Consider the following 26,936-nt stretch of genomic DNA (forward strand, 5'->3'; position numbering starts at 1 on the left):
TAAAGTTCTTGCATCTTTCTGCAATTTGCCTGCAAATGTTCTCCTCTATCTCGTTCCCACGATTTGGTGGCCTGCACTAGACACCCAGTAGCATAATAGCTCCTCTTTTGTTCCTTAATTCTACCAAATAGATTCTGTCTTTGACCCCTGAATTACATCATCCCTTTCCAGTGCTATTTCAAGTGATTTGAAATGTAACCAGTATTTGGGATAAATTGACTCCGTAACCAAGAGTGAAAGAGATGTAACGTTTAGAGGCCTGATTGTGACCTTGAAGTTTCTTTATTTTAATTGGAATTGAAATGATTTAATCCTGGCTCATGATGGCTGAGCAGGTAATGCCCTTCGTGGGGCTCCAATTTCACCAGAAAGGCCCCATAGAATAGAATCATAGAAGTTTACAATACGGAAACAGGCCCCTCGGCCCAACATGTCCATGTCGCCCAGTTTATACCACTAAGCTAGTCCCAATTGCCTGCACTTGGCCCATATCCCTCTATACCCATCTTACCCATGTATCTGTCCAAATGCTTTTAAAAGACAAAATTGTACCCGCCTCCACTACTGCCTCTGTTCCAGACACTCACCACCCTTTGAGTGAAAAAATTGCCCCTCTGGACCCTTTTGTACCTCTCCCCTCTCACCTTAAATCTATGTCCCCTCGTTATAGACTCCCCTACCTTTGGGAAAAGATTTTGACTATCTACCTTATCTATGCCCCTCATTATTTTATAGACTTCTATAAGATCACCCCTAAACCTCCTACTCTCCAGGGAAAAAAGTCTCAGTCTATCCAACCCAGATAAGTCAAACCATCAAGTCCCGGTAGCATCCTAGTAAATCTTTTCTGCACTCTTTCTAGTTTAATAATATCCTTTCTATAATAGGGTGACCAGAACTGTACACAGTATTCCAAGTGTGGCCTTACTAATGTCTTGTACAACTTCAACAAGACATCCCAACTCCTGTATTCAATGTTCTGACCAATGAAACCAAGCATGCTGAATGCCTTCTTCACCACCCTATCCACCTGTGACTCCACTTTCAAGGAGCTATGAACCTGTACTCCTAGATCTCTTTGTTCTATAACTCTCCCCAACGCCCGACCATTAACGGAGTAGGTCCTGGCCCGATTCGATCTACCAAAATGCATCACCTCACATTTATCTAAATTAAACTCCATCTGCCATTCATCGGCCCACTGGCCCAATTTATCAAGATCCCGTTGCAATCCTAGATAACCTTCTTCACATGTTGATTCTCAGCCTGTGCTGCATTAATCGGGCTCGGATGCAGTAGTGGGAGTGTCCCAGGCTCTAAAGGGGAACGATCAGGCTGAGTGGAGCGTATGTCTTTTGATTTCTGCTGCGTGTCTGAATGGTGCTTGAGAGGATGGGATCAGGATGAGTCCTGATATTTTCCATGGTTAGTAACCTGCTGACATGGATTTTTCAACTCCTTCTGTTTTACCCTCCAATGTTCCTTACACAAGCACATTGACTTCATCGATTTTCATAAGGCGTTGGGCCTTGTGCCTTGTGCAAGCCTCTTGGTCTTTATCCTGCTGTGTATTGCAGCTCTAGGACTCACATATCAATAAACAACTTGCATTTATATAGCGCCTTTAACATAGTAAAATGTCCCAAGGCCCTTCATAGGAGCGTTATCAAACAAAATTTGACACCAAGCCATAGGATTAGGATAGTGACCAAAAGCTTGGTCAAAGAAGTAGGTTTTAAGAAGCGTCTTAAAGGAGGAGAGAGAGATAGAGAGGCGGAGAGGTTTAGGGAGGGAATTCCAGAGCTTAGGGCCTAGGCAGCTGAAGGCATAGCCGCCAATGGTGGAATGATGAAAATCGGGGATGTGCAAGAGGCCAGAATTGGAGGAGCGCAGAGATCTGAGGGTTGTAGGGCTGGAGGAGGTTACAGAGATAGGGAGGGACGAGGCCATGGAAGGATTTGAAAACAAGGATGAGAATTTTAAAATCGAGACGTTGCCGGACCGGGAGCCAATGCATGTTAGCTAGCACAGGGGTGATGGGCGAACGGGACTTGGTGCGAGTTAGCTTAAGAGTAAGGGTCCATTAGAAACTCTTGGAACCGCTCTCTCTTGAAGAAGACTTGAGATAAGGGTTGTCCACAGTTGTTTCGTATCCCGTTTGATGTCTTCGTCGATGATTCTTTGAATGACATCATAAGAGTTGGCTTGGGAGTGACTGTTCAGGTATTTCTGAAGATATTGCAGTGTTACTTTTCAGACATCGTATTGGTTTGTTGTCGTAATCATCTGGAGACTCAGTGTGTTTTACTCACCATATTGAACAGTGGTCGTAGTTGGCTCCCAATTGCGATACTATGGCCTCGCAGCTCATGAGTGGACCTTAAAGTTATTGATTGGAAGATACGTGGGCCGTATGTCTGAACTGTTGATTTGTATCAGTACCTGAGAGTCCTGGATAGAGCTGACATCAGCTTGGACGTCGCTGAGAAGGGACAGTGACAGCCAAGACCCAAAAAGGACTGGGCTTGTATACAGTGTGTGCAAACAACACTCCGGTATTTACAACTCCCAGGCATGCAATGGAAGGGTTTCCTCTGGCCCATGTGAAAGATAGAGGACCAAGCTGTGAGCTGAATTTATGGTAAAGGTGAGACATATACAAGAAGGAGTGTTTCTGCATCACTGAGTATCCTGGAGCAGGAAAGAAGAAAGAAAGATTTGCATTTCTATAGCGCCTTTCATGACCTCAGGACATCCCAAAGTGCTTTACTTCTGAAATGCACCCACTGTTGTAATGTAAGAAATACGGCAGCCAATTTGCGCACAGCAAGGTGATAAATGACCAGAAAATCTGTGTTAATGATGTTGGTGGGGGAATAAATATTGGCCAAGACACTGGAGAGAACTCCCCTGCTCTTCTTCAAAATAATGTCATGGGATTTTTAACATCCACCTAAAAGGGCAGGTGAGGTCTCAGTTTAACATCTCAGCCGAAAGACGACATCTCTGACAATGCAGCACTCTCTCAGTACTGCACTGAAGTGGATTATGTGCTCAAGTGTCTGGAGTGGGACCCACGACCTTCTGACTGAGCGGCGAGAGTGCTACCTGCTGAGCCACGGCTAACACAAAAGGAATCTGCCTGATGTTGAGCACACTTTTTTGTCAAAGCCCCTGACACAGGAATAAGGAAAAATACAAAAGCCAACATTCAAAAGTGGAAGACAAGTTGGCCAGCTATAATCTCGCAATTGATTTTCTGACCAACTCCCTCGATACTCCCAGACACACTAGGACAAATGATAAAGGAATGGTTTCCATCCATGCCTTGTTCACCGGGAACAACTCCAGAGATCTTTTAAAAAGAAGAGCCAATGGCAACCTGCCATGTTCTCTAGGACAGTATACGTTGAGATTGTGTCTTGGTCAAAGAGGTAGGTTTTAAGCCGCATCTCGAGGAGAGAGAGATGGAGAGGCGAAGGATATCGGGGATGCACAAGAAGATAGAGCTGGAGGAATGCAGCGATCTCGGAGGGTTGTAGGGCTGGAGGAGGTTACAGAGATAGGAAGGTCATGGAGGGATTTGAATATGAGGATGTGAATTTTAAAATCAAGGCGTTGGTGGACTGGGAACCAGTGTAGGTCAACGAGCACAGGGGTGATGGGTGAATGGGACTTGGTGAGAGTTAGAATACGGGCAGCAGAGTTTTGGATGAGCTTAAGTTTATGGAGGGTAGAAGATGGGAGGCCGGCCAGGAAAACATTGAAATAGCCAAGTCTAGAGGTAGCAAAAGCATGGAGGAGGATAGGCATTCGCCCTTTTACTGTGAATAATCCCCTGCACCAGGAGAATATCCATATTTGTTTCATTTTTTGTTCTGCAATGTTTATTTCGCTCTGTTTCTGCTGTTTTATGACAAAAGCTGCCTTTTTACAGATGCAACGAACAGCATTACATCTCGCAGCAAGTCGTGGCAACCTGGAGGTGGTGGAATTCTTAATTGGCTCAGGCTGTGTCCATGGCTTGAAGGACAAGGTCAGTACGGCCATGGTCAGTATGGGCCAAGGTTGAGCTCTTTCAGTTCACAGTTAATGTAAATATTCTGTAGGGTTTTTATACTCACCATTATTACAATAACAATTTGTGTTTATATAGCACCTTTAGCCTAGAAAATAGTCCCAAGGCACTTCATAGGAATCAGACAAAAATGGACATTGAGGCAAAGGAGGAAATATCTGGAGGGGTGACCCAAAGCTTGTTCAAAGAGGTGGGTTTTAAGGAGAGTCTCAAAGGAGGAACAGGAGTGGAGAGGCAGAGAGGTTTAGGGAGGGAATTCTAGTAAATGGGGCTTCAAGTGGCTGAAAGCTCGAGGGGGTTCTTTCTAGAGATAGGGAGGGGCGAGATCATGGAGGGATTTACACACAGGGATGCAAGTAAGATGTTGGAGGAAAGTGGTGCAGTCACCTATGTCCAGAGGGCGAGGAGGGATAACGCACCCTGGTCACTGTCACCGAGAATGCCGGTCGTGACTTTGGTTTGGGCTGTTTCAGTGTGGTGGGATGGGCAAAACCTGATTGGAGGGATTCAAACAGTGGGAGAGTTGGGCATCAATCTGGCAAAACGTTCATGGAGAGCGGAGAGTAACTTGCAAGCACGGAGGGGTTGAGGGTGACTTTTTTGAGGAGGCGGTTGGTGATGGTGGTTTTGAAACGGAGAGAGACAGTGCCTGATGAGAATAATGTCAGCTAGCATGGGGCCAGGAAGGGAAGTTGGGTGGTCAGCAGTTTAGTGGGAATAGGGTAAAGGAAGCAGGAGGTAGATATTCTATAGGTATTTATAGTCACTTAGTATTTTGTTGAGTTCAGTGCTGCATTGTCAGGTGTCATCTTTCAGATGAAATGTTAAACAGAGTCCCTATTTGCCAATTCTGGTGGATGTAAAAAATTCTATGGCACTATGCAAAAAATAGCAGGGAGTTCTCCAAATGTCTTGATCAACCTATGTCCCTCAACCAACTCCACCAAGATGTGGAGATGCCGGTGATGGACTGGGGTGGACAAATGTAAGGAGTCGTACAGCTTTATTTGAAATCACAAGCTTTCGGAGCTTTGCTCCTTCGTCAGGTGAAGTGAAGAGTTACATAAGGGCACAGCATATATAGTCAGAGAACAATGCCAGGTGATTACAGATAATCTTTCTAACTGCCCTTTATCACACCTCGGCAGAGAGATAATCACAGCAATCAAAGGAGTGAATGGTGTTTATACAGGTTAGTCAGGGAAACATTACGTCCAAGAATACTGAGGTGGGGTCACCAGGGGTCAAATGTAGCAGATGCTGGGGTTTGTATTAAAAACAGATAACTTTTTTTTGCTGGAAATCGCAGCAGGTCCGGCCGCATCTGTGTATGGAGAACAAGCCAACTACGACTTGAGTCTGGATGACTCTATATCAGGTGGGGTTACATGTAACGTGACATGAACCCAAGATCCCGGTTGAGGCCGTCCTCATGGGTGCGGAACTTGGCTATCAATTTCTGCTTGACGATTTTGCGTTGTCGTGTGTCTCGAAGGCTGCCTTGGAGAACGCTCACCCGAAGATCGGAGGCTGAATGTCCTTGACTGCTGAAGTGTTCCCCGACTGGGAGGGAACCCTCCTGTCTGGCGATTGTTGTGCGGTGTCCGTTCATCTGTTGTCGCAGTGTCTGCATGGTCTCGCCGATGTACCATGCTCTGGGGCATCCTTTCCTGCAACGTATGTGGTAGACAACGTTGGCCGAGTCACAGGAGTATGAACCATGTACCTGGTGGGTGGTGTCCTCTCGTGTGATGGTGGTATCTGTGTCGATGATCTGGCATGTCTTGCAGAGGTAGCTGTGGCAGGGTTGTGTGGTATCGTGGACGCTGTTCTCCTGAAAGCTGGGTAATTTGCTGTGAACGATGGTCTGTTTGAGGTTGGGTGGCTGTTTGAAGGCGAGTAGTGGAGGCGTGGGGATGGCCTTAGCGAGGTGTTCGTCGTCATCGATGACATGTTGAAGGCTGCGAAGAACATGGCGTAGTTTCTCCGCTCCGGGGAAGTACTGGACGACGAAGGGTACTCTGTTGGTTGTGTCCCGTGTTTGTCTTCTGAGGAGGTCTATGCGATTTTTCACTGTGGCTCTATGGAACTGTCGATCGACGAGTCGAGCGTCATATCCCGTTCTTACGAGGGCGTCTTTCAGCGTCTGTAGGTGTCCATCGCGTTCCTCCTCGTCTGAGCAGATCCTGTGTATTCATAGGGCCTGTCCATAGGGGATGGCCTCTTTGACGTGGTTAGGGTGGAAGCTGGAGAAGTGGAGCATCGTGAAGTTGTCCGTGGGCTTGCGGTAGAGTGAGGTGCTGAGGTGCCCGTCTTTGATGGAGATTCGTGTGTCCAAGAATGAAACCAATTCTGAGGAGTAGTCCATGGTGAGTTTGATGATGGGATGGAACTTGTTGATGTTATCGTGTAGTCTCTTCAGTGATTCTTCGCTGTGGGTCCATAGGAAGAAAATGTCGTTGATGTATCTGGTGTATAGCGTTGGTTGGAGGTCCTGTGCAGTGAAGAAGTCGTGCTCGAACTTGTGCATGAAAATGTTGGCGTATTGGGGTGCGAATTTGTTCCCCATGGCTATTCCGTATGTTTGGGTAAAGAACTGGTTGTCGAAGGTGAAGACATTGTGATCCAGGATGAAGCGGATGAGTTGTAGGATAGCGTCTGGAGATTGGCTGTTCTCCATACACAGATGCGGCCGGACCTGCTGCGATTGCCAGCAAAAAAAAGTTATCTGTTTTTAATACAAATCCCAGCATCTGCTACATTTGACCCCTGGTGACCCCACCTCAGTATTCTTGGATGTAATGTTTCCCTGACTAACCTGTTTGAACACCATTCACTCCTTTGATTGCTGTGATTATCTCTCTGCCGAGGTGTGATAAAGGGCAGTTAGAAAGATTATCTGTAATCACCAGGCATTGTTCTCTGACTATATATGCTGTGCCTATATGCAACTCTTCACTCACCTGACGAAGGAGCAAAGCTCCGAAAGCTTGTGATTTCAAATAAAGCTGTTGGACTATAACCTGGTGTTGTGCGACTCCTAACACAACTCCACCAAAAGCAGATTAGCTGCTTCCTGCCTGTGGTATCTTGCTGTTCACAAATTGGCTGCTGTGTTTGCCTAGAAAACAACAGTTACTGCACTTCAGTAAGTAACTCGTGGCTTATATCCCTTTGGGATATCTCTCTGGGACATGAAGGGAGCAATATAAATCCAAGTTCTTCTTATTGCTCGGAATTATTACTGTTGCTAGGTATTGTTGCTAGATATTGCTAAGAACTATTCCTATTGTATTTTCATTTGTGAGAACCAGCACTTTCCCACATGGACACAATCCTTCAGAATAACAATCCTTGAGCATCGAACTGGTAGCTGCTGGTAATTGATTGGTGGTGGTTGGTAGTTGGTGGATCAAGTATTCATCGATTACCTCAGCCATGCCCTCTGCCTCCACAAGATCATCTTTTTTGTCTCTAATCGGTCCCACCCTTCCTTTGACTACCCTTTTACTATTTATATGTTTATAAAAGACTATGGGCCCGATTTTAGCACCCACTATCGGGTGCGTTCTCGGCGGGGGGGCCCCGAAAATCACGAAATCCCGGAGCGGGACCGGATCGCACCTCAATCCCGCCCACTTCCGGGTTCCGCGCTGACGTGCGGGGGTGCGTGTGCAGCCCCCGCTGGTGGGAATCCCGCAGACAATTAAAGCCAGCGGGGTTCCACTTGAGAGTATTTACTTTGGTAGTTCAGGTCATTAACTGACCTGATTAAGGGACTGTGTGCAATTTTGGATCAACATGGGACTGTTTCACACACTGGGGGAAACACTCCCAGTTGAAATGGACGTGTTGCAGCCGTCATCCTGTGGCAGCTGCAAAGTTCCATTTGACAGGTGGGGGGGGGGGGGAGACCCTCACTCATTGCAGGAGGCCGCTCTGTCACTTGGGACAAAGTTTGGCCTCCACCACCCTCCTCCTGATGGTTGAAGTCACCAACCTGCACACTTACCCCGGGGTCCAGAGACATGTACCTACCTTGCGGACCCCCTCAGATGTACATCTTGCGGATGGGGGCCGCCGTAGCTGCAGTCATGACCTCCTCGGAGGGCGAACAGCATCACCAGCCTCACCAGCCTCGCCATCCACGCCGTCCACCTCTGACACGTGGAGCTCCACAACACAGTGCTGTGACACATCCACCTGCACAGCAGGAGGGAGGGCAACCGCAGAGAGAGATGTGTCGCGGAGGGCACTACCCTCGCCACACGTTCCACAGACCGAGGCTCAGCCTCCTGGACCTCTCTGAGCAGCAGTGCACACGGAGGCTCAGAGTCAGTCGACATGTAGCCGTGGAGATCTGCAGCCTCTTTCATGCCGAGCTGCTCCTGGCTGGCCCGTGCACCATCTTCCTACCTGTCGCTGTCAAAGTCACCACTGCCCTCCCGAACTTCTGCTTCACAGCCTTCCAGGCTGCAACCGGGGACATCGCCGATGTCTCAGTCGTCTGCGCAGAAGAGCCCTGCAAATACACCTACACCCACTCTGCAGTGACACACTGGGTGGCATCAGTGGTGGGTCCTCATAGGGATACCGAGGAGCGGGCATTATTGCACAAACCGGACAGGATTCGCGAAGACATGGCAGCTGTGGTGCCAATATAATGTGTGATGTGAGTTGTTCTTTAATTCAATAGAAGTAAGAACCATGACAAACCCTCAAACACCCTTGTGCATCCCCTTCATGCTCACAACGCGTTTGCCTTACGCTGCCTACTGCACATATGTGATGCATGCCCTGTGGCTGCAGCACAGGTGGTGGCAGGTTGAGTGAGGCTGGCCGTGAGAGAGATGCACGAGAGGGTGAGTATGAGACAGAGCCATGAGATTGTATGAGGATTGGGTTGAGTGGTAGTGGCGGGGTGAGTACTCGTGAGGTGAGTAGGTGCAGGTAAGATGAGGATGAGGTTTGAGTGGGTATGAGGGGTCATGTGACAGAGTAGTGTTGGCAGTGCCGAAGGAGATGTGGGGTGGGGGCAGTGTTGTGGCAGACGGAGTGTAGGGGAAAGACTACGTGTTCTCACTGTGGCTGACCTACTGAGGTCATTGGAGCGCCTCCTGCACTGTATGCAGGTGGGCGATATGTTGGTGGCGCAGGTGACCCCCTTTGCCACCTCGAGCCAGGCCTTTTTGGTGGCAGAGGCAGGCCGCTTCCTCCCGCCCGCCGGGGGGAAGATCTCTGTCACACCCTCACCCCACCTCCTCACCCCATCTAATGATACCTGGGGTGAGGCATCATTAAACTGGGAGCAGCCTTCCCCCTGGGCTGCTCCATGCTGTAATTTTTGCTGTTTGTGGCAGCATCTGTCAGTGGAGGACTGCCCCTTTAAATAGAGCGCCTCCAGCTGACAGATCTTACTGCGCATGCGCAGCCCGCCCGACGCGCAGATCAGCATCGGGGAACCCGGAACAACAGGTAAGTGGATCCAATTAGTGTGTTGCCTGCTACGATCGCGCGGGCAACCCACTAATTTCACCGGGCGCGTTGGCTGGCCTACCCGGTGAGAACCCGCACCCCTGGTAAAATCGGGCCCTATATGTTTATAAAAGAGTTCCCTTTTATGTTAGCCGTTAATCTATTCTCATATTGCCTTTTTGCCCCTCTTATTCTCTTTTTTAGATCTCCTCTGTACTTTCGGTATTCAGCCTGATTCTCTACTGTATTGTGAACCTTACATTCGTCAGAAGCCTCCTATTTCTGAGTCATTTTAATCTCTATATCTTTAGTCATGCAGAGAGCTTTAGCTTTGGATGCCCTTCCTTTCCCCCTCATGGGAATGTGTCTACTCTGTACTCAAACTATCTCCTCCTTGAAGGCCTCCCACTGATTTGGCTAGGGTTAAGAAACAATGGAGATGCCATTACACTACTGGGTGTATTCTATAGGCCACCAACTAGTGGGAAGGATATAGAGGAGTAAATTTGCAGGGAAATTACAGAGAGGTGCAAGAACCATAGACCAGTGATAATGGGGGACTTCAATTATCCTAAAATAGACTGGGATAGTAATAGAGTAATGGGCAAAGAGGGGGAGGAATTTCTGAAGTGTGTTCAGGAGAACTTTTTGAATCAATATGTTTCCGGCCCAATGAGGAAGGAGGCGTTGCTGGATTTGGTTCTGGGGAATGAGTTGGGTCAAGTTGGGGAACATTTAGGGAACAGTGATCATAGTATCATAAGGTTTAGACTAGTTATGGAAAAGGACAAGGAGCAATCTAGAGTAAAAATACTTAATTGGAGGAGGACCAATTTCAGTGGGTTGAGAACGGATCTGGCCCTGGTAAATTGGAATCCAAGATTGGCAGGCAAAACTGTAATCAAACAATGGACAGCTTTTAAAGAGGAGATGATTCAGATACAATCTAGGTACGTTCCCATGAGGGGGAAAGGTAGGGCAACCAAGGCCAGAGCTCTCTGGATGACGAAAGAGATAGAGAATAAGATGAAGCAGAAAAAGGGGGCCTGTGACAGATGTCAGGTTGAATATAGAAAGTACAGAGGAAAAATGAAAAAGGAAATAAGAGGGGCAAAGAGAGGGTATGAGAATAGACTGGCGGCCAACATTAAAGGCAATCCAAAAGTCTTCTCTAGGCGTATAAATAGTAAACGGGGAGGTGTGGGGCCGATTAGGGACCAAAAATTAGATCTACGCATGGAGGCAGAGGGGATGGCTGAGGTACTAAATGAGTACTTTTCATCTGTCTTTACCAAGGAAGAAAATGCTGCCAAAGTCACAGTAAAAGAGGAGGTCGTTGAGATACTGTATGGGCTAAAAATTGGAAAAGAGGAGGTACCAGAAAGTCCGGCTGTACATAAAGTAGATAAGTCACCTGGTCCGGATAGGATGCATCCTAGGTTGCTGAGGGAAGTAAGGGTGGAAATTGCAGTGGTACTGGCCATAATCTTCCAATCCTCCTTAGATATGGGGGTGGTGCCAGAGGACTGGAGAATTGCAAATGTTACACCCTTGTTCAAAAAAGGGTGCAAGGATAAACCCAGCAACTACAGGCCAGTCAGTTTATCCTTAGTGGTGGGGAAGCTTTTAGAAATGATAATCCGAGACAAAATTAATAGTTACTTGGACAAATGTGCATTAATAAAGGGAAAGCCAGCATGGATTTGTTAAAGCAAATCGTGTTTAACTAAGTTTTTTGATGAGGTAATAGAGAGGGTTGATTAGGACATTGTGGTTGATGTGTGTATGGACTTTCAAAAGGCATTTGATAAAGTGCCACATAGTAGGCTTGTCAGCAAAATTAAAGCCCATGGAATAAAAGGGGCAGTGGCAGCATGGATACAAAATTGGCTAAGTGACCGAGTGTAGTGGTGAACGGTTGTTTATCGGATTGGAGGGAGGTGTACAGTGGCGTTCCCCAGGAGATGGTACTAGGTCCGCTACTTTTCTTGATATATATTAGTGAGTTGGACTTGGGTTCACAGGGCACAATTTCCAAGTTTACAGATGACACAAAACTTGGAAGTGTATTAAACGGTGAGGAGGATAGTGATCGACTTCAAGAGGACATAGACAGGCTGGTGGAATGGGCGGACACAAATTTAACGCAGGGAAGTGGGAAGTAAAGCATTTTGGCAGGAAGAATGAGAGAGGCAATATAAACTAAATGGTACAGTTCTAAAGGGGGTGCAGGAACTTGGAGATCTGGGGGTATATGTGCACAAATCTTCGAAGGTGGCAGGACAGGTTGAGAAAGTGGTTAAAAAAGCATACGGGATCCTGGGCTTAGAGGCTTAAGAGTACAAAAGCCAGGAAGTTATGTTGAACCTTTATAAAACACTGGTTCAGCCACAACTGGAGTATTGTGTCCAATTTTGGGCACCGCACTTTAGGAAAGGTATGAAGGCCTTAGGGACGGTGCAGAAAAGATTTACTAGAATGGTCCCAGGGATGAGAGACTTCAGTTACGTGGATAGACTGGAGAGGCTGGGGTTGTTCTCTTTAGAGCAAAGAAGGTTGAGAGGAGATTTGATAGAAGTGTTCAAAATCATGAAGAGTTTAGATAAAGTTAATAAAGAAAAATTGTTCCCATTGGCAGAAGGGTTGAGAATCAGAAGACACAGATTTAAGATGATTGGCAAAGGAACCAAAGGCGACATGAGGAAAAATTTTTTTACACAGTGAGTAGTTATGACCTGGAATGCACTGCCTGAAAGGTTGGTGGAGGCAGATTCAATCGTGGCTTTTATAAAGGAATTGGATAAATACTTTAAGGGGAAAAAATTGCAGGGCTACAGGGAAAGAGCGAGGGAATGGGGCTAACTGGATTGCTCTTTACAAAGAGCTGGCATGGGCTTGATGGGCCGAATGGCCTCATTTTGTGCTGTATCCATTCTGTGATTATTCAATTACTGTTTTGCAAACCAAATTCTGATTCCAATCCACCTGGGCAACATCCCTTCTTAACTGGACGAGGGCTAATTAAGGTCAGTTAAGTATTTTCACATTTGATTGTTCCTAGCCCTTTTCAATAACTATTCTAAACCTAATGATATTATGATCACTGTTCCCCAAAAGCTTCCCCACTGAAACATGCTCCAACTGCCCCACTTCATTCCCCAGAACTAGATCCAGCACTGTTTCCTTCCTGGTTGGGCTAGGAACACAGGGCCCGCTATTAGGAGGGCGGTGGGTTTGCAGCGGGGGGTCTACTGGGTGCGTGGGTAACGCGTCCAGTGAAATCGGGGTGCTCCGCACGGAATCGGAGGCTAATTGGATCCACTTACCTGTGCTTCCGGGTTTTGTGCTGGAAAGCTGCGTAGCGGGCGGACTGCGCATGCACAGCATAGACTGTCAGTTGGAGGAGCCCTATTTAAAGGGGCAGTCCTCCACTGACTGATGCTGTAGGAAATAGGAAAAATTCCAGCATGGAGCAGCCCAGGGGGAAGGCTACTCCCAGGCTTAATGATGCCTCACTCCAGGTATTATTGGATGGGGTGAGTAGGAGGGGGGAGGACAGAGATCTTTCCCCCGGCGGGCGGGAGGAAGTGGCCTGCCTCTGCCACCAAGGCCTGGCTCGAGGTGGCAGAGGAGGTCACCTGCACCACCAACGTATCGCCCACCTGCATACAGTGCAGGAGGCGCTGCAATGAGCTAAGTAGGTCAGCCAAAGTGAGTACACTTACTCTTTCCCCTACACTCTGTCTGCCACATCACTGCCCCCACCCCACATCTCCTTCTGCACTGCCAACACTACTCTGTCACATCACCCCTCACACCCACTCAAACCTCATCCTCATCTTACCTGCACTTACTCACCTCGCCAGTACTCATCCCGCCACTACCACTCAACCCAATCCTCATACAATCTCATGGCTCTGTCTCATACTCACCCTATTATGCATCTCTTTCACAGTCAGCCTCACTTAACCTGCCACTACCTGTGCTGCAGCCACAGGGCATGCATCAGATATGTGCAGTAGGAAGTGTAAAGCAAACATGTCGTGAGCATGAAGGGGATGCACAAGGGTGTTTGAGGGTTTGTCATGGTGTTTAGCTATATTTAATTTCTGATCAACTCACATTACATATTATATTGTCGCCACTACTGCCACGCCTTTGCGAATCTTGTCTGGTTTGTGCAATAATGTGGTAGAAGTGTGGAAAACTCGCCCACAAAAAGCAGTGGATGCTAGCTCAATTAATAATTTTAAATGCAAGATCAATAGATTTCTGCTAGCCGAGGATATTAAGGGATATGGAGCCAAGGCGGCTGGATGGAGTTAGGATACAGATCAATCATGATCTCATGAATGGCGGAACAGGCTGGAGGGGCTGAATGGCCTCCTCCTGTTCTTATGTTGAAAGTGTATCAGACCCTGGGCCAGCGTTAGCAGCAAGAATAGAAGTATAACTAACAACATGAATACTACTGTCTAACTCGGTTCATTGTGAATTCCATAGGAACAGAACACAGCCCTACACTTGAGCGCGAAGAGTGGGCACGCTGAAGTCCTGCGGAGGATAGTTGAAACTGCAGTTGATCTTGATGAGAAGAACGAGGTGAGATTTTAGAATTTCAAGTAAAATATCAAATAGCAATAATTCATAGAGCAAACACCGGGGTAAATTTCCGTCTTCACTGCACGTGTGGTACTCAGGCCGATTAGGGCACTGGCCTGGTTTTCATTCCATTGATCTCACTGGGACGGAGGAGAGGGATCTGGGAAGCTCCATTGGAGAGCTGACTAAAACAATGAGCACAGTGTGTATCAGCAGTAAGGATCGCAAACCAGAACTCTGGATCGAGTCAGAGGCATCAAGCTCAAATCCCAGGGGCTGATAATGAGCCTGCACAATGCACTGGTACCCCCACACCTGGAGTACTGGTACAGCCACACCTGGAGTACTGGTACAGCCACACCTGGAGTACTGGTACAGCCACACCTGGAGTACTGGTACAGCCACACCTGGAGTACTGGTACAGCCACACCTGGAGTACTGGTACCCCCACACCTGGAGCGCTGTTTACAATTCTGGTCTCTGCCCTACAGCAGTGATACCCAGGCACTGGAACCAGTGCAGAAAAAGGCAACCAAAGTGAGACCGAGTTTCAGGCATTTGAGCTCTGAGGAGAGAAGAGACAGCTGTGTCTAAATATCTTCTGTTCTCCTGGTGTTATAGCTCTAGGCAGGTGTGGGTGGTAACTGGAGCAGGACCAGGCCACAGAGTCAGGCCCTTTTCATGCCTGTCAGGAAGTCCGGCTAATGCTGGGGTGGAGTTATTAGAATGCCGTGCAAATGAGGGAATTACATTATACTATTGGATTCCTCCTGTTTGCACATTAGCAACACTGGGTGCATGGGATGTCTGTCCAGTGTTGCTATGGGTGCACTGGGGATTTAAAATTTAAACGGTTAGGAGTTTCCTTACGGAATGATTAATTGCAGTACACTGGCGTGTTAAAAAAATGGGGCGCTTCAGAAAGTTCTGACGGGCTATCGTAGGACTTATGCCACAGCAGGTTTTGTACCCTTCACCCGAGTCGGGCACTGCACAATATGCACCCACTGGGAATAATGAAATACTGAGTACCCCGGGGAATGGGGCAGAGTCGGGGTACAGTTCCTGGGCCAGTGGCAGTTCCCTCTGGTATATGGCAGAGTCGGGGTACAGTTCCTGGGCCAGTGGCAGTTCACTCTGGTATATGGCAGGGGTGCCTGATGAGAGGAAATTAGTGGCCATTTTTCAAAGATTTGAGATCCTTAAGGGCGTGGATGAATTGAGCCCTGATGACAGGCTAAAGATAGACAAATCTACAGGACCCGATGGTTTCCACCCCCGGGTATTATAGGAGTAGGTGTGGAAATTGTTGATGCGTTAGTCATGATCTTCTAAAACTCTCTTGATTCAGCGAGTAAGGATAATGGTTATGTACATCAATTGGCAGAATGTGACAGGCGATGTCCCCCAGGGATCTGTACTGGGGCCTCAGCTTTTTACTATATTTATAAATTACTTAGATGAAGGAATAGAGAGCTGTATATTGAAGTTTTCTGATGACACTAAGTTAGGTGGCACAGTGAATAACGTAGATGGGAGCAGAAAGTTGCAGAGGGACATTGATAGATTCAGTGAGTGGGCAAAACTGGGGCAGATGGAGTTCAATGTGGGGAAATGTGAGGTCATCCACTTTGGACCTAAGAAAGATAGATCAGAATATTTTCTAAATAGCGAGAAGCTGGAACTGTGGAGGAGCAGAGAGATTTAGGGGTCCAAGTACAGAAATCACATAAAGCTAGTGGACAAGTACAAAAAATAATTTAAAAATCTAATGGAATATTGGCCTTTATCTCAGGGTCTGGAGTACAAAGGGGAGGAAGTTGTGTTACAGACAGAGCTCTGGTCAGACCCCATCTGGAGACTGTGTTCAGTTCTGGGCACCACACCTCAGGAAGGATATATTGGCCTTGGAGGGGGTGCAGCCCAGATTCACCAGAATGATACCGGGGCTAAAGGGTTAAATTGTGAGGACAGGTTGCATAGACTGGGCATGTATTCCCTTGAGTATAGAAGATTAAGGGGTGATCCAATTGTGGTATTTAACATGATCAACAGATTTGATAGGGTAGATAGAGAGAAACTATTTCCTCTGGTTGGGGCCCCCCATAGGAAATAGGGGGGGGGCGGGGGGAGTCCAGAACAAGAATGCAGAATGTGGGCTGTGCGTGTGTATTCATGAGCTACTGACAGGCTGCGGCTGATTGGAACGCTCCTGTAGTGATGTGAAATATTAAACTGCAGCAAAACTGTACAAGTGTGCCCAGAGCGACACTTCAAAAATTGTTACTATCATCAAAAGGTACAGGTCATTTGTTTTTGACCTAATTTGATTGAATGATATGCATTTGTTTCTCCTGAGAATGTGTGTGTTTTGTCTGTTTACAGGAAGGTGAGACTGCATTGCATTTAGCAGCTGAAGGAGGGCATTCTGACTGTGTGAAAGTCCTGTTGAATGCTGCCTGTGATGTAAACGCCCAAACAAATGTAAGTGAAACTTCCCGATTAAAACAATGATGTTTCATCTATCTCCAGGTTTATTTCTCATCAATGTGATTGGGCAAACTTCAGTTCTCAGAGGAAAAGGAGACAGAGACCAGGAATGCCAAGGTCACACTTCTCTTACTGAGCCCCTGGATTACTAGGGTTTCCTGGCCGCTCAGATCGCAGGGTAAAAGGTGGGATTCTTGGCACTTTTTGGACAGGCCGGCAGCCATTGCTGCTGATGTGGGAGCAGCTGGTTTTGGCCTCAGTCCTGGGTACAGAGCTCTGCCAGGCAGGAGGGCTAAGCTTGGGCATGTCATTTGTGCAGCTGATCTGAACCTACAAATCCAGACAGGTTCAGCTCAGTGGGGTTCCACCAGCTGCAGGTGAGGGGGGACACTGTTGGAGCCTTTATAGTAGTAATTGTGCTGATCTCGTCTACATGCTGCCCCTCGGCGACATCATCCGAAAACACATCAGATTCCACATGTACGCTGACGACACCCAGCTCTACCTCGCCACCACCTCTCTCGACCCCTCCACTGCCTCTGTGTTGTCAGACTGCTTGTCCGACTTCCAATCCTGGATGATCAGAAATTTCCTTCAATTAAATATTGGGAAGACTGAAGCCATTGTCTTCAGTCCCCATCACAAATTCTGTTCCCTAGTCACCAATTCCAGCCCTCTCCCTGGCCACTGTCTGAGGCTGAACCAGACTATTTGCAACCTTGGCATCCTATTGGACCCTGAGGTGAGCTTCCGACCACATATCCACTCCATCACCAAGACCGCCTACTTCCACCTCTGCAATATCGCCCATCTCTGCCCCTGCCTCAGCCCATCTGCTGAAACTCTCATCCATGCCTTTGTTACCTGCAGACTTTACTATTCCAAAGCTCTCCTGGCTGGCCTCCCACCTTGAACCCGCCATAAACTTGAGCTTATTCAAAACTCTGCTGCCCGTATCTTATCTTGCACCAAGTCCCGTTCACCCATCACCCCTGTGCTCGCTGACCTACATTGGCTCCCGGTCCGGCAACGTCTCAGTTTTAAAAATTGTCACCCTTGTGTTCAAATCTCTCCATGGCCTCTCCCCTCCCTAGCTCTGTAACCTCCTCCAGCCCTACAACCTCCCGAGATCTCCGCGCCCCTCCAATTCTTGTCTCTTGCACATCCCCGATTTTCATCGCTGCACCATTGGCGGCTGTGCCTTCAGCTGCCTAGGTCCTAAGCTCTGGAATTCCTTCCCTAAACCTCTGTCTCTCTACCCCTCTCTCCTCCTTTAAGACACTCCTTAAAACCTACCTCTTTGACCAAGCTTTTGGTTACCTGTTCTAATATCTCCTTATGTGGCTCAAATTTTGTTTGATATTAGTTCTTGTGAAGCGCGTTAGGCCGTTTTACTACATTAAAGGTGCTATATAAATGCAAGTTGTTGTCTGTACTCCCCCATCTAACAGTGTAAACCTATCTAGGGCACCAAGGAGCCCTAGTAAAATTGAAGTCCATGGGAATCAGGGGGAAAACTCTCCAGTGGCTGGAGTCATACCTAGCACAAAGGAAGATGGTAGTGGTTGTTGGAGGCCAATCATCTCAGCCCCAGGGCATTGCTGCAGGAGTTCGTCAGGGCAGTGTCCTAGGCCCAACCATCTTCAGCTGCTTCATCAATGACCTTCCCTCCATCATAAGGTCAGAAATGGGGATGTTCGCTGATGACTGCACAGTGTTCAGTTCCATTCGCAACCCCTCAGATAATGAAGCAGTCCGAGCCCGCATGCAGCAAGACCTGGACAACATCCAGGCTTGGGCTCATAAGTGGCAAGTAACATTCGCGCCAGATAAGTGCCAGGCAATGACCATCTCCAACAAGAGAGAGTCTAACCACCTCCCCTTGACATTCAACGGCATTACCATCGCCGAATCCCCCACCATCAACATCCTGGGGGTCACCATTGACCAGAAACTGAACTGGACCAGCCATATAAATACTGTGGCTACGAGAGCAGGTCAGAGGCTGGGTATTCTGCGGCGAGTGACTCACCTCCTGACTCCCCAAAGCCTTTCCACCATCTACAAGGCACAAGTCAGGAGTGTGATGGAATACTCTCCACTTGCCTGGATGAGTGCAGCTCCAACAACACTCAAGAAGCTCGACACTATCCAAGATAAAGCAGCCCGCTTGATTGGCACCCCATCCACCACACTAAACATTCACTCCCTTCACCACCGGCGCACTGTGGCTGCAGTGTGCACCATCCACAGGATGCACTGCAGCAACTCGCCAAGGCTTCTTCGACAGCACCTCCCAAACCCACGACCTCTACCACCTAGAAGGACAAGAGCAGCAGGCGCATGGGAACAACACCACCTGCACGTTCCCCTCCAAGTCACACACCATCCTGACTTGGAAATATATCGCCGTTCCTTCATTGTCGCTGGGTCAAAATCCTGGAACTCCCTTCCTAACAGCACTGTGGGAGAACCGTCACCACACAGACTGCAGCGGTTCAAGAAGGCGGCTCACCACCACCTTCTCAAGGGCAATTAGGGATGCGCAATAAATGCCGGCCTCGCCAGCGACGCCCACATCCCATGGACGAATAAAAAAAAAAATTCACTAGGATGGTACCAGGGATGGGAAACTCTAGTTATGAGGAGGGACTTGAGATACTGGGACTGTTTCCACTGGAGCAGAGAAGGCTGAGAGGAGATTTAATAGACGTTTTTTAAATTATGAAGGGTTTTGATTAAGTGAATAGGGAAAGATTATTTCCTCTGGTTGGGGAGTCAGTGACAAGGGATCATCAATTTAAAACTGTCACTAAGAGTTCGTGTAGAGGGTGAGAAGAAATGTCTTTACACAGAGGGGTGTTGGAGCATGGAATGCTTTACCACAGGGAGTGGTTGAGGCAGAGGCCATTGCATCTTTTAAGGAAAATTGGATAAATATTTGAAGTAAAGGAAGATACAGGGCAATGGGATTCGGTTTGGTATTTTCTAGCAAATAGCAGGCATAGACGTGATGGGCCAAATGGCCTCTTGCCCTGTGCTGGGAGTTTTTGTTTTATGGGTCTCCACAGTGCACTGAGGTACGTGGAGTCGAAAAGTAAATACTGTTGCTGCCATAAAGTTGATCCCACCCCAGTCGTCTCAGCCAATCAGAGGTTGGTTTGGTTACCCAGACGATTTTTAAGCTGTCACTCACGTACACAGACATTTCTTTGAAATGTTTAACTATCAGTCTGTGGGAACTGAAGTAAGACAGTCACAGAGACTCCTTACACAATCCCCTCAGTCACAAGGCCATCTTGCTCATGAGGATAAATTTAGTGACGCACATCAGTGGGGCCAGCAAGCAGTCACTGCAGACTGGAATATGACAAGCAGTCTTGTGGTTCATGTGGGGCCTTGCATTATTTACATCCAATTAATATCCAATGCTGTCTTTATATCCAAGACCTGAGGCCACTTGACCCAAATAAGAAGAGTTCCTCTTTGTTTGGTGACAACACCTGCTCTTGTTTGTAGTGAACGGCATTTGTCTGAAAACTAACTGTAGGAGTGAGAAACTGTACCACAGCGTATAGAAAACTGCCTAATCGTGTCTCGACAGTTAATCATTTTCAAAAGAATCCTTGTGCTGTGCTTTCCTGCTGTTTGAATTGATTCTTAGTTTACCACATCCACAATGCACAAAGAAAATGTTTTGTCCTGGGCTGTCAATCACATAAGAACATAAAAATAGGAGCAGGAGTAGGCCATCTGGCCCCTCGAGCCTGCTCCACCATGCAATCAGATCATGGCTGATCTTCAACCTCAACTCCACTTTCCCACCCGATCCCTTGATTCCCTTAGAGTCCAAAAATCTATTGATCTCAACCTTGAAAATACCCAACGACTCAGCATCCACAGCCCTCTGGGGTAGAGAATTCCAAAGATTCACAACCCTCTGAGTGAGGAAATGTCTCCTCATCTCAGTCCTAAATGTCTGACCCCTTATCCTGAGATTATGTCTCCTAGTTCTAGACTCTCCGGTCAGGGGAAACAGCCTCTCAGCATCTACCCTGTCAAGCCTCCTCAGAATCTTATGTTTCAATGAGATCACCTCTCATTCTTCTAAACCAGAGAGTATAGGCCCATTCTACTCAATCTCTCCTCATAGAACAACCCTCTCATCCCAGGAATTAATCAAGTGAGCCTTTGTTGCACCGCCTCTAAGGCGAGTATATCCTTCCTTAGATAAGGAGACCAAAACTGTACGCAGACTCCAGGTGAGGTCTCACCAAAGCCCTGTACAACTGTAGCAAAACTTCCTTACTCTTGTACTCCAACCCCTTCAATAAAGGCCAACATTCCATCACACTGATGTCACTGCATCCAGCCCAATATTTGGGCAGCAAGTTAACCTGTGGGTTACCGCTGAAACTTAAGTAACTGTTGATGAGTCACTGAGAGGGTTCTGTATGTGAGCGGTCAGGACTGGCTTCTTGCACAAGTGCTGAGAGCAATAGCACTCACACCACTTCCTTATTAGTGTTAAAACCCCTCTCCACGAGTTAAGTGCAGAACGTAAACCATTCATGGGGGCGGAGCCAGAGGACTGGAGGATTGCACATGTTACACCCCTGTTCAAAGAAGGGGAGAGGGATAAACCCCACAATTACTGGCCAGTCAGCTTAACAACAGTGGTGGGGAAACTTTTAGAGACAATAATCCGGAACAAAATTAATTGGCACTTGGAAAATTATAAGTCAGCACGGATTTGTTAAAGGAAAATTGTGTTTGACTAACTTGATTGAGTTCTTTGATGAAGTAACAGAGAGGGTTGATGTGTATATGAACTTTCAAAAGGCGTTTGATAAAGTACCATATGTAAGCAAAATTGAAGCCCATGGGATTAAAGGGGCAGTGGCAGCGGCAGCCGGATACAAAATTGGCTAAGGGACAGAAAGCAGAGAGTAGTGGTGAACGGTTGTTTTTCAGACTAGAGGGAAGTATACAGTGGTGTTCCCCAGGGGTTAATGTTGGGACCACTGCTCTTTTTGATATGTTTAATAATGTGGACTCGGGTATAGAGAGCATAATTTCAAAGTTTGCAGATGACACAGAACTCGGAAATGCATTAAGCAGTGAGGAGGATAGTAACAGGCTTCAGGAGGACATAGACAAACTGGTGAAATGAGCAGACACATGGCAGATACAATTTAATGCAAAGAAGTGTGAAGTGATGCATTTTGGTAGGAAGAATGAGGAGAGGCAATATAAACTAAATGGTACAATTTTAAAAGGGGCACAGGAACAGAGAGACCGGGGGTGGCAGGACAAGTTGATAAGGCGGTTAAAAAAAGCATATGGGATCCTGGGCTTTATTAATAGAGGCATAGAATACAAAAGCAAGGACGTTATGCTAAACCTTTATAAAACACAGGTTAGGCCTTAGCTAGAGTATTGTGTTCATTTCTGGCACCACACTTTAGGAAGGATGTCAAGGCCTTAGAGAGGGTGCAGAGGAGATTTACTAGAATGGTTCCAGGGATGAGGGATGTCAGTTACGTGGATAGACTGGAGAAGCTGGGATTGTTCTCCTTAGAGTGAAAAGGCTAAGGGGAGATTTAATGGAGGTGTTCAAAATCATGAAGGGTTTTGATAGAGTAAATAAGGAGGAACTGTTTCCAGTGGCAGAAGGGTCGGCAACCAGAGGATACAGGTAATTGGCAAAAAACCAGAGGCGAGATGATGTGAATTTTTTTTACAAAGTGAGTAATGATCGGGAATGCGCTGCCTGAAAGGGTGGTTGTCACAGATTCAATAGTAACTTTCAAAGGGGAATTAGTTAAAACTTGAAGGGAAAAAAATGACTGGGCTATGGGGAAAGAGCAGGGTGGCCCCCTCGAACGTGAAATATTAGAACGACCTTTTCATTTGCAGATTAAGACCACTTTGTGTTTTTCCAACAGAAGGACATGATCGCTCTTCATTACGCAGCACTGCACGGCCGAGTGAGCGTGGCCGAGCTGCTTATCGAAGCAGAAATAAACGTGGACGCTCTTAACCATGTGAGTGTGGAAAGCCATGTCTTTAGAGAACTGAGCTCCTTCATGGGGCAGAGTTCTGATGTAGTGGGAGCGAGCGACTGGAAGAGAGACCCATCACAGTCGAATTCTGATTCCCCGCCGCCCCTCACATCCTGACCTCAGCCTGGGGCCGTTCCCAGAAACACTGCTGTGTTATTTTGTTACATGAGGATATCAAGGGGTATGGAGCAAAGGCGAGTGAATGGAGTTGAGGTCCAGATCAACCATGATCTAATTGAATGGTGGAACAGACTTGAGGCTGAATGGCCTCCTCCTGGTATCTTACACCACAGAAAGCAGGCCATAGGTGTTGTTCTGAACCTCACAAAAAAGAGTTGCAATGGGAACCGATCCCATTAATGGTTGTTCCAATGATGCCATCCACCAATGGAGGGAACGGGGATGTAGCAAGGAACTCCTGCCCTCAATATATCGATGAATTTGGGACAGGGTCATGGTGGGAATGCAGTAGAGGGTGCAAGTTCTTCCCAGTGCACCTCTGCTGGGGAATTTCCGCTTTCCTGTCTTCGTGATGTTAAAGTTCAGTTCAGATGCAAAGTGTTGTTCGCTGTTTGATGTTACACAATGGAAGTGAAAAGGCGGCTGGAGTTTTATTTCAGTTCCTGCAGTAACCAGTTCCAAAAGCCCAGCAGAACAGTTGCCATGGGGGCCAACGTGTGAGGTAGTGAGCAGTCAGGAAGATTCCAGGTGAGATGGTGCCACCGGGAGGTGAAAGGTGAGGTTGGAGCTGTGTCTCTCTCCAACTCTAACTTTTGCTTAGCTTTAAAGGCCTTTACTTCGAACCACACCTCTGGGGTGGCTTATCAACAATAGGTTCCTACAAATACAACCCACCATTGATTGGCATTTCACATGTTTTCTCTCAGTGTCCAGACCTAATCAAGTTAAGTCGGCAGGTATTCCAACATCTCCAGCTGTCCTGGAATCATTCTAGTTCTGTGGTGATTTTATCTTCTTCTGTGTGGTCTTTTACAACGTATCAATTAAGATTCCTTTTCCTTCAGATATGCTGGAACCAATTTAGTGTCAGGCTTTCATTTATTAGATGTATTTTTACTACAACTCCCAGATGTATTTTTACTATAACTCCCAGAGTAAAGCTCCCTCTAAGTAAAAGACTTCAAAGATGTAATAGAAAAACATCTGGAAACGGAAATTATAATAGAGTGGTCAGCACGGATTTCAAAAAGGAAAGTCATGCTTGACCAACCTTATTGAATTCTGTGAAGTAGTAACAGAAAGGGTAGACAAGGGTAATGCAGAAAATGTAATATATTTGGATTTTCAAAAGGCTTTCGATAAGGTACCGCATTGTAGACTCATGACTAAGCTCAGAGCATATGGAGTCAGGGGACAGGTAGCAGAATGGATAGCAAGCTGGCTACAAAACAGAAAACAGAGTGGGGGATAAGGGTAGCTACTCAGACTGGCAAAAGGTGGGAAGTGGTGTTCCACAGAGATCGGTGCTGGGACCACTGTTGTTCATTATTTACATTAATGATTTGGACTCAGGAATCGGAAGTACAATTTCAAAATTTGCAGACGATGCCAAATTGGGGGGTGTAGTTAATTCAAAGGAAGAATGTGACAAAATACAGGAAAATATTAGTTAACTTGCTGAATGGCAAATGAATTTCAATATAAATAAGTGAGTTGGTGCATTTTGGTAGGAAGAATAAGGAGGCAACATATTGTTTGGATACTAAGAGTCTAAACGGGATAGAGGAGCAAAGGGATCTGGGGTACAGATACACAAATCACTAAAAGTAGCGATGCAGGTTAATAAGGCCATAAAAAAAGGCAAACCAAGAACTGGGGTTCATTTCTAGAGGGATAGAATTGAAAAGGATGGAAGTTATGTTAAACTTGTATAGAACCTTGCTTAGACCACACTTGGGGTACTGTGCACAGTCTCCATATTATAGAAAGGATGCAGAGGCATTGGAGAAAGTGTAAAAAAGATTCACAAGGAGAACCGAGAGGACATACTTACGGGCTGGGGCTCTTTTCTCTAGAAAAGAGAAGACTGAGGGGTGACCTGTTAGAGGTTTTTAAGATAGTGAAAGGGTAGACGTAGAGAAAATGTTTCCATTTGTGGGCGAGTCCAAAACTAGAGGTCATGAATATAAGATAGTCATAAATTCAATAGAAAATTCAGGAGAAACTTCTTTACCCAAAGAGTGGTAAGAATGTGGAACACATTACCACAAGGAGTAGTTGAAGCAAATAGCAAAGATGCATTTAAGGGGAAGTTAGATAAACACATGAGGGAAAGAAGAATAGTAGGGTATACTGATAGGGTTAGATGAAGAGGGGTGGGAAGAGGCTTGCGTGGAGTATAAACGCTGCCTTAGACAAGTTGGGCTGAATGGCCTGTCTGAGCTGTAGACTCGGTGTAACTCTATACTGTCCCATCAAACAGTCTCAGGGCAGGTACAATATGGGTTAAATGTACAATTTCTTCCTCAGATGTGCCAGAAAGTCAGCCCTGCTAAACACCTGATCCTTTCTTGAAGCCTGGAACATGAGGTTAATCGGTGTGTCATGGCTGGAAGGAATCAGGGCAAATGAATCTTAGCATGAATTGACATCTTTATATATGGCAAGAGTACAGTTAGAATTGCACACTCCAATATTGTCAGCATTCTATGTTCTGGGTGAAAAAAGTTAATAGGACTAACAATAGAAAAGTCCCCCAGGCCGAGACAGTATCCATCCCATAATACTGAGGGATATTGGCGACACAATTTTAGAAAAATCTTTGCAAATTAGAATTGTACCAAAGGATTGGAGGACGGCAAATGTTACATTCTGTTCAGGGAAAGGGACGAAATGAGCCAGGAAATGACGGGCCAGTTAGTCTCACCACGGCTGTGCACAATCTTCTACAGGGAGATTTGCCCCTGGCCTTTCGCCCCCAGTTTACACACCAGGTGCATCTATTTTGCACAGCACAACACAATACGGCACAGCACGGTGCAACGCGGCACAGAACGGCACAACACGGCATGGCACGGAACAACACGGCACGGAACAACACGCTACGCTGACTTCCCGCAGCGGGTGGGCAGCTGGGATTCTTCATGCCTCAGAGTTTCCTGCTTTAATATTCAAATTAATGCAAAGTGATCTGATCCCTGCCTACGATTCACTAACCTCCCTCCTTGCTGGTGACAGGCTGATGTCATGAGATGTGGTGTTGAGTGTAAATGTGGGGGGATTGACGGCCTCATTGATTTCCTGCTGCATCATGGGAGAGAGCGTTTGGATCGCACTGTCCCGGTCAGGAGACTGGCGGTCCCGTTTGGGATTCCGTTACACCTGGCTTATTTGGAGGATGGGCAGAAAGAGGAGGAAGCAATTATCCATCATTACCTCCTTGGATGGATTACCAACCCCACAGGACTTTAGAAACCTTTTCAGAAGGCGATGCTTCCCCTGAGAAATGGTCTTGGAGTTTTACCCCGATTGGGGAAAGACCCTCGTCTGATGAGCTATTCTGCTGCTGCCTCGCAGTGGCTGGACTCTGAGGTGGTTGTAAGCTGAGTGACCAGAGAGGCTCCGCACCAGATTGAAGCAGCTCAATCTCTCAGCATGGGCCTGCTGGGGGCAGGGGGTCAGGCAACCTCACCCTGCCTGCTTTCTGGTTCCTGAATGTGATGGGAGGGATGGGGTGGGACAGTGTTGCTTTACCAGGTCCAACCAGCACCTACTGGCAGCCTCCATGTCACTGTGCCCGCCTGCCCGCTGATCTGTGGGTGAGCAGACCCCATCGCAGCAATGGCAGTGGGGAAGCTGCACCAACCTCTCACCTCATTTGTCCCAACTCATCAGCTCTCCTGCCCAATAAGCAGGTGAGATTGCAGGAGAGATGCAAAGAATGGCATAACATGGCTCTGCTGTGAGTGTGATGCTCATCCAGTATCCTTCTTCAAGCAGGAGCCGGAGATCTGAGTCCACCGACTCGGGCCAGGCGCTGAGCCTCTGTCAGATCCCACGTTCACAGTCAGGAGAATGAATGAAGGAGATGCTGAGCTTGAAACTGCTGTCAAGTTAGGGCCGGGGGAGCAGGGACTTACCCAGGGGCTCACCGCCCGACCCTCGACCCTGGGGCTCGCCGCCCGACCCTCCACCCTGGGGCTCGCCGCCCGACCCTCCACCCTGGGGCTCGCCGCCCGACCCTCCACCCTGGGGCTCGCCGCCCG

General features: G+C 47.3%; 1 protein-coding gene across 4 annotated transcripts in view; it reads left to right on the forward strand.

The window, feature by feature from the left end:
- Positions 1 to 26,936, forward strand: part of ankdd1a (ankyrin repeat and death domain containing 1A) — a 146,871-nt gene that overhangs the window by 52,426 nt on the left and 67,509 nt on the right. For 3 of the 4 annotated variants that reach the window (XM_067971656.1, XM_067971658.1, XM_067971659.1), the window contains exons 6-9: positions 3,938 to 4,051; positions 14,057 to 14,155; positions 16,541 to 16,639; positions 22,594 to 22,692. In XM_067971656.1, coding sequence (XP_067827757.1) covers positions 3,938 to 4,051; positions 14,057 to 14,155; positions 16,541 to 16,639; positions 22,594 to 22,692 — 411 coding nt within the window. The remainder of the gene's footprint in view (positions 1 to 3,937; positions 4,052 to 14,056; positions 14,156 to 16,540; positions 16,640 to 22,593; positions 22,693 to 26,936) is intronic. The other variant, XM_067971657.1, reaches the window with a different exon arrangement.

This window comes from Heptranchias perlo, chromosome 34 (genome assembly GCF_035084215.1).
Source record: "Heptranchias perlo isolate sHepPer1 chromosome 34, sHepPer1.hap1, whole genome shotgun sequence".
NCBI lineage: Eukaryota > Metazoa > Chordata > Chondrichthyes > Hexanchiformes > Hexanchidae > Heptranchias > Heptranchias perlo.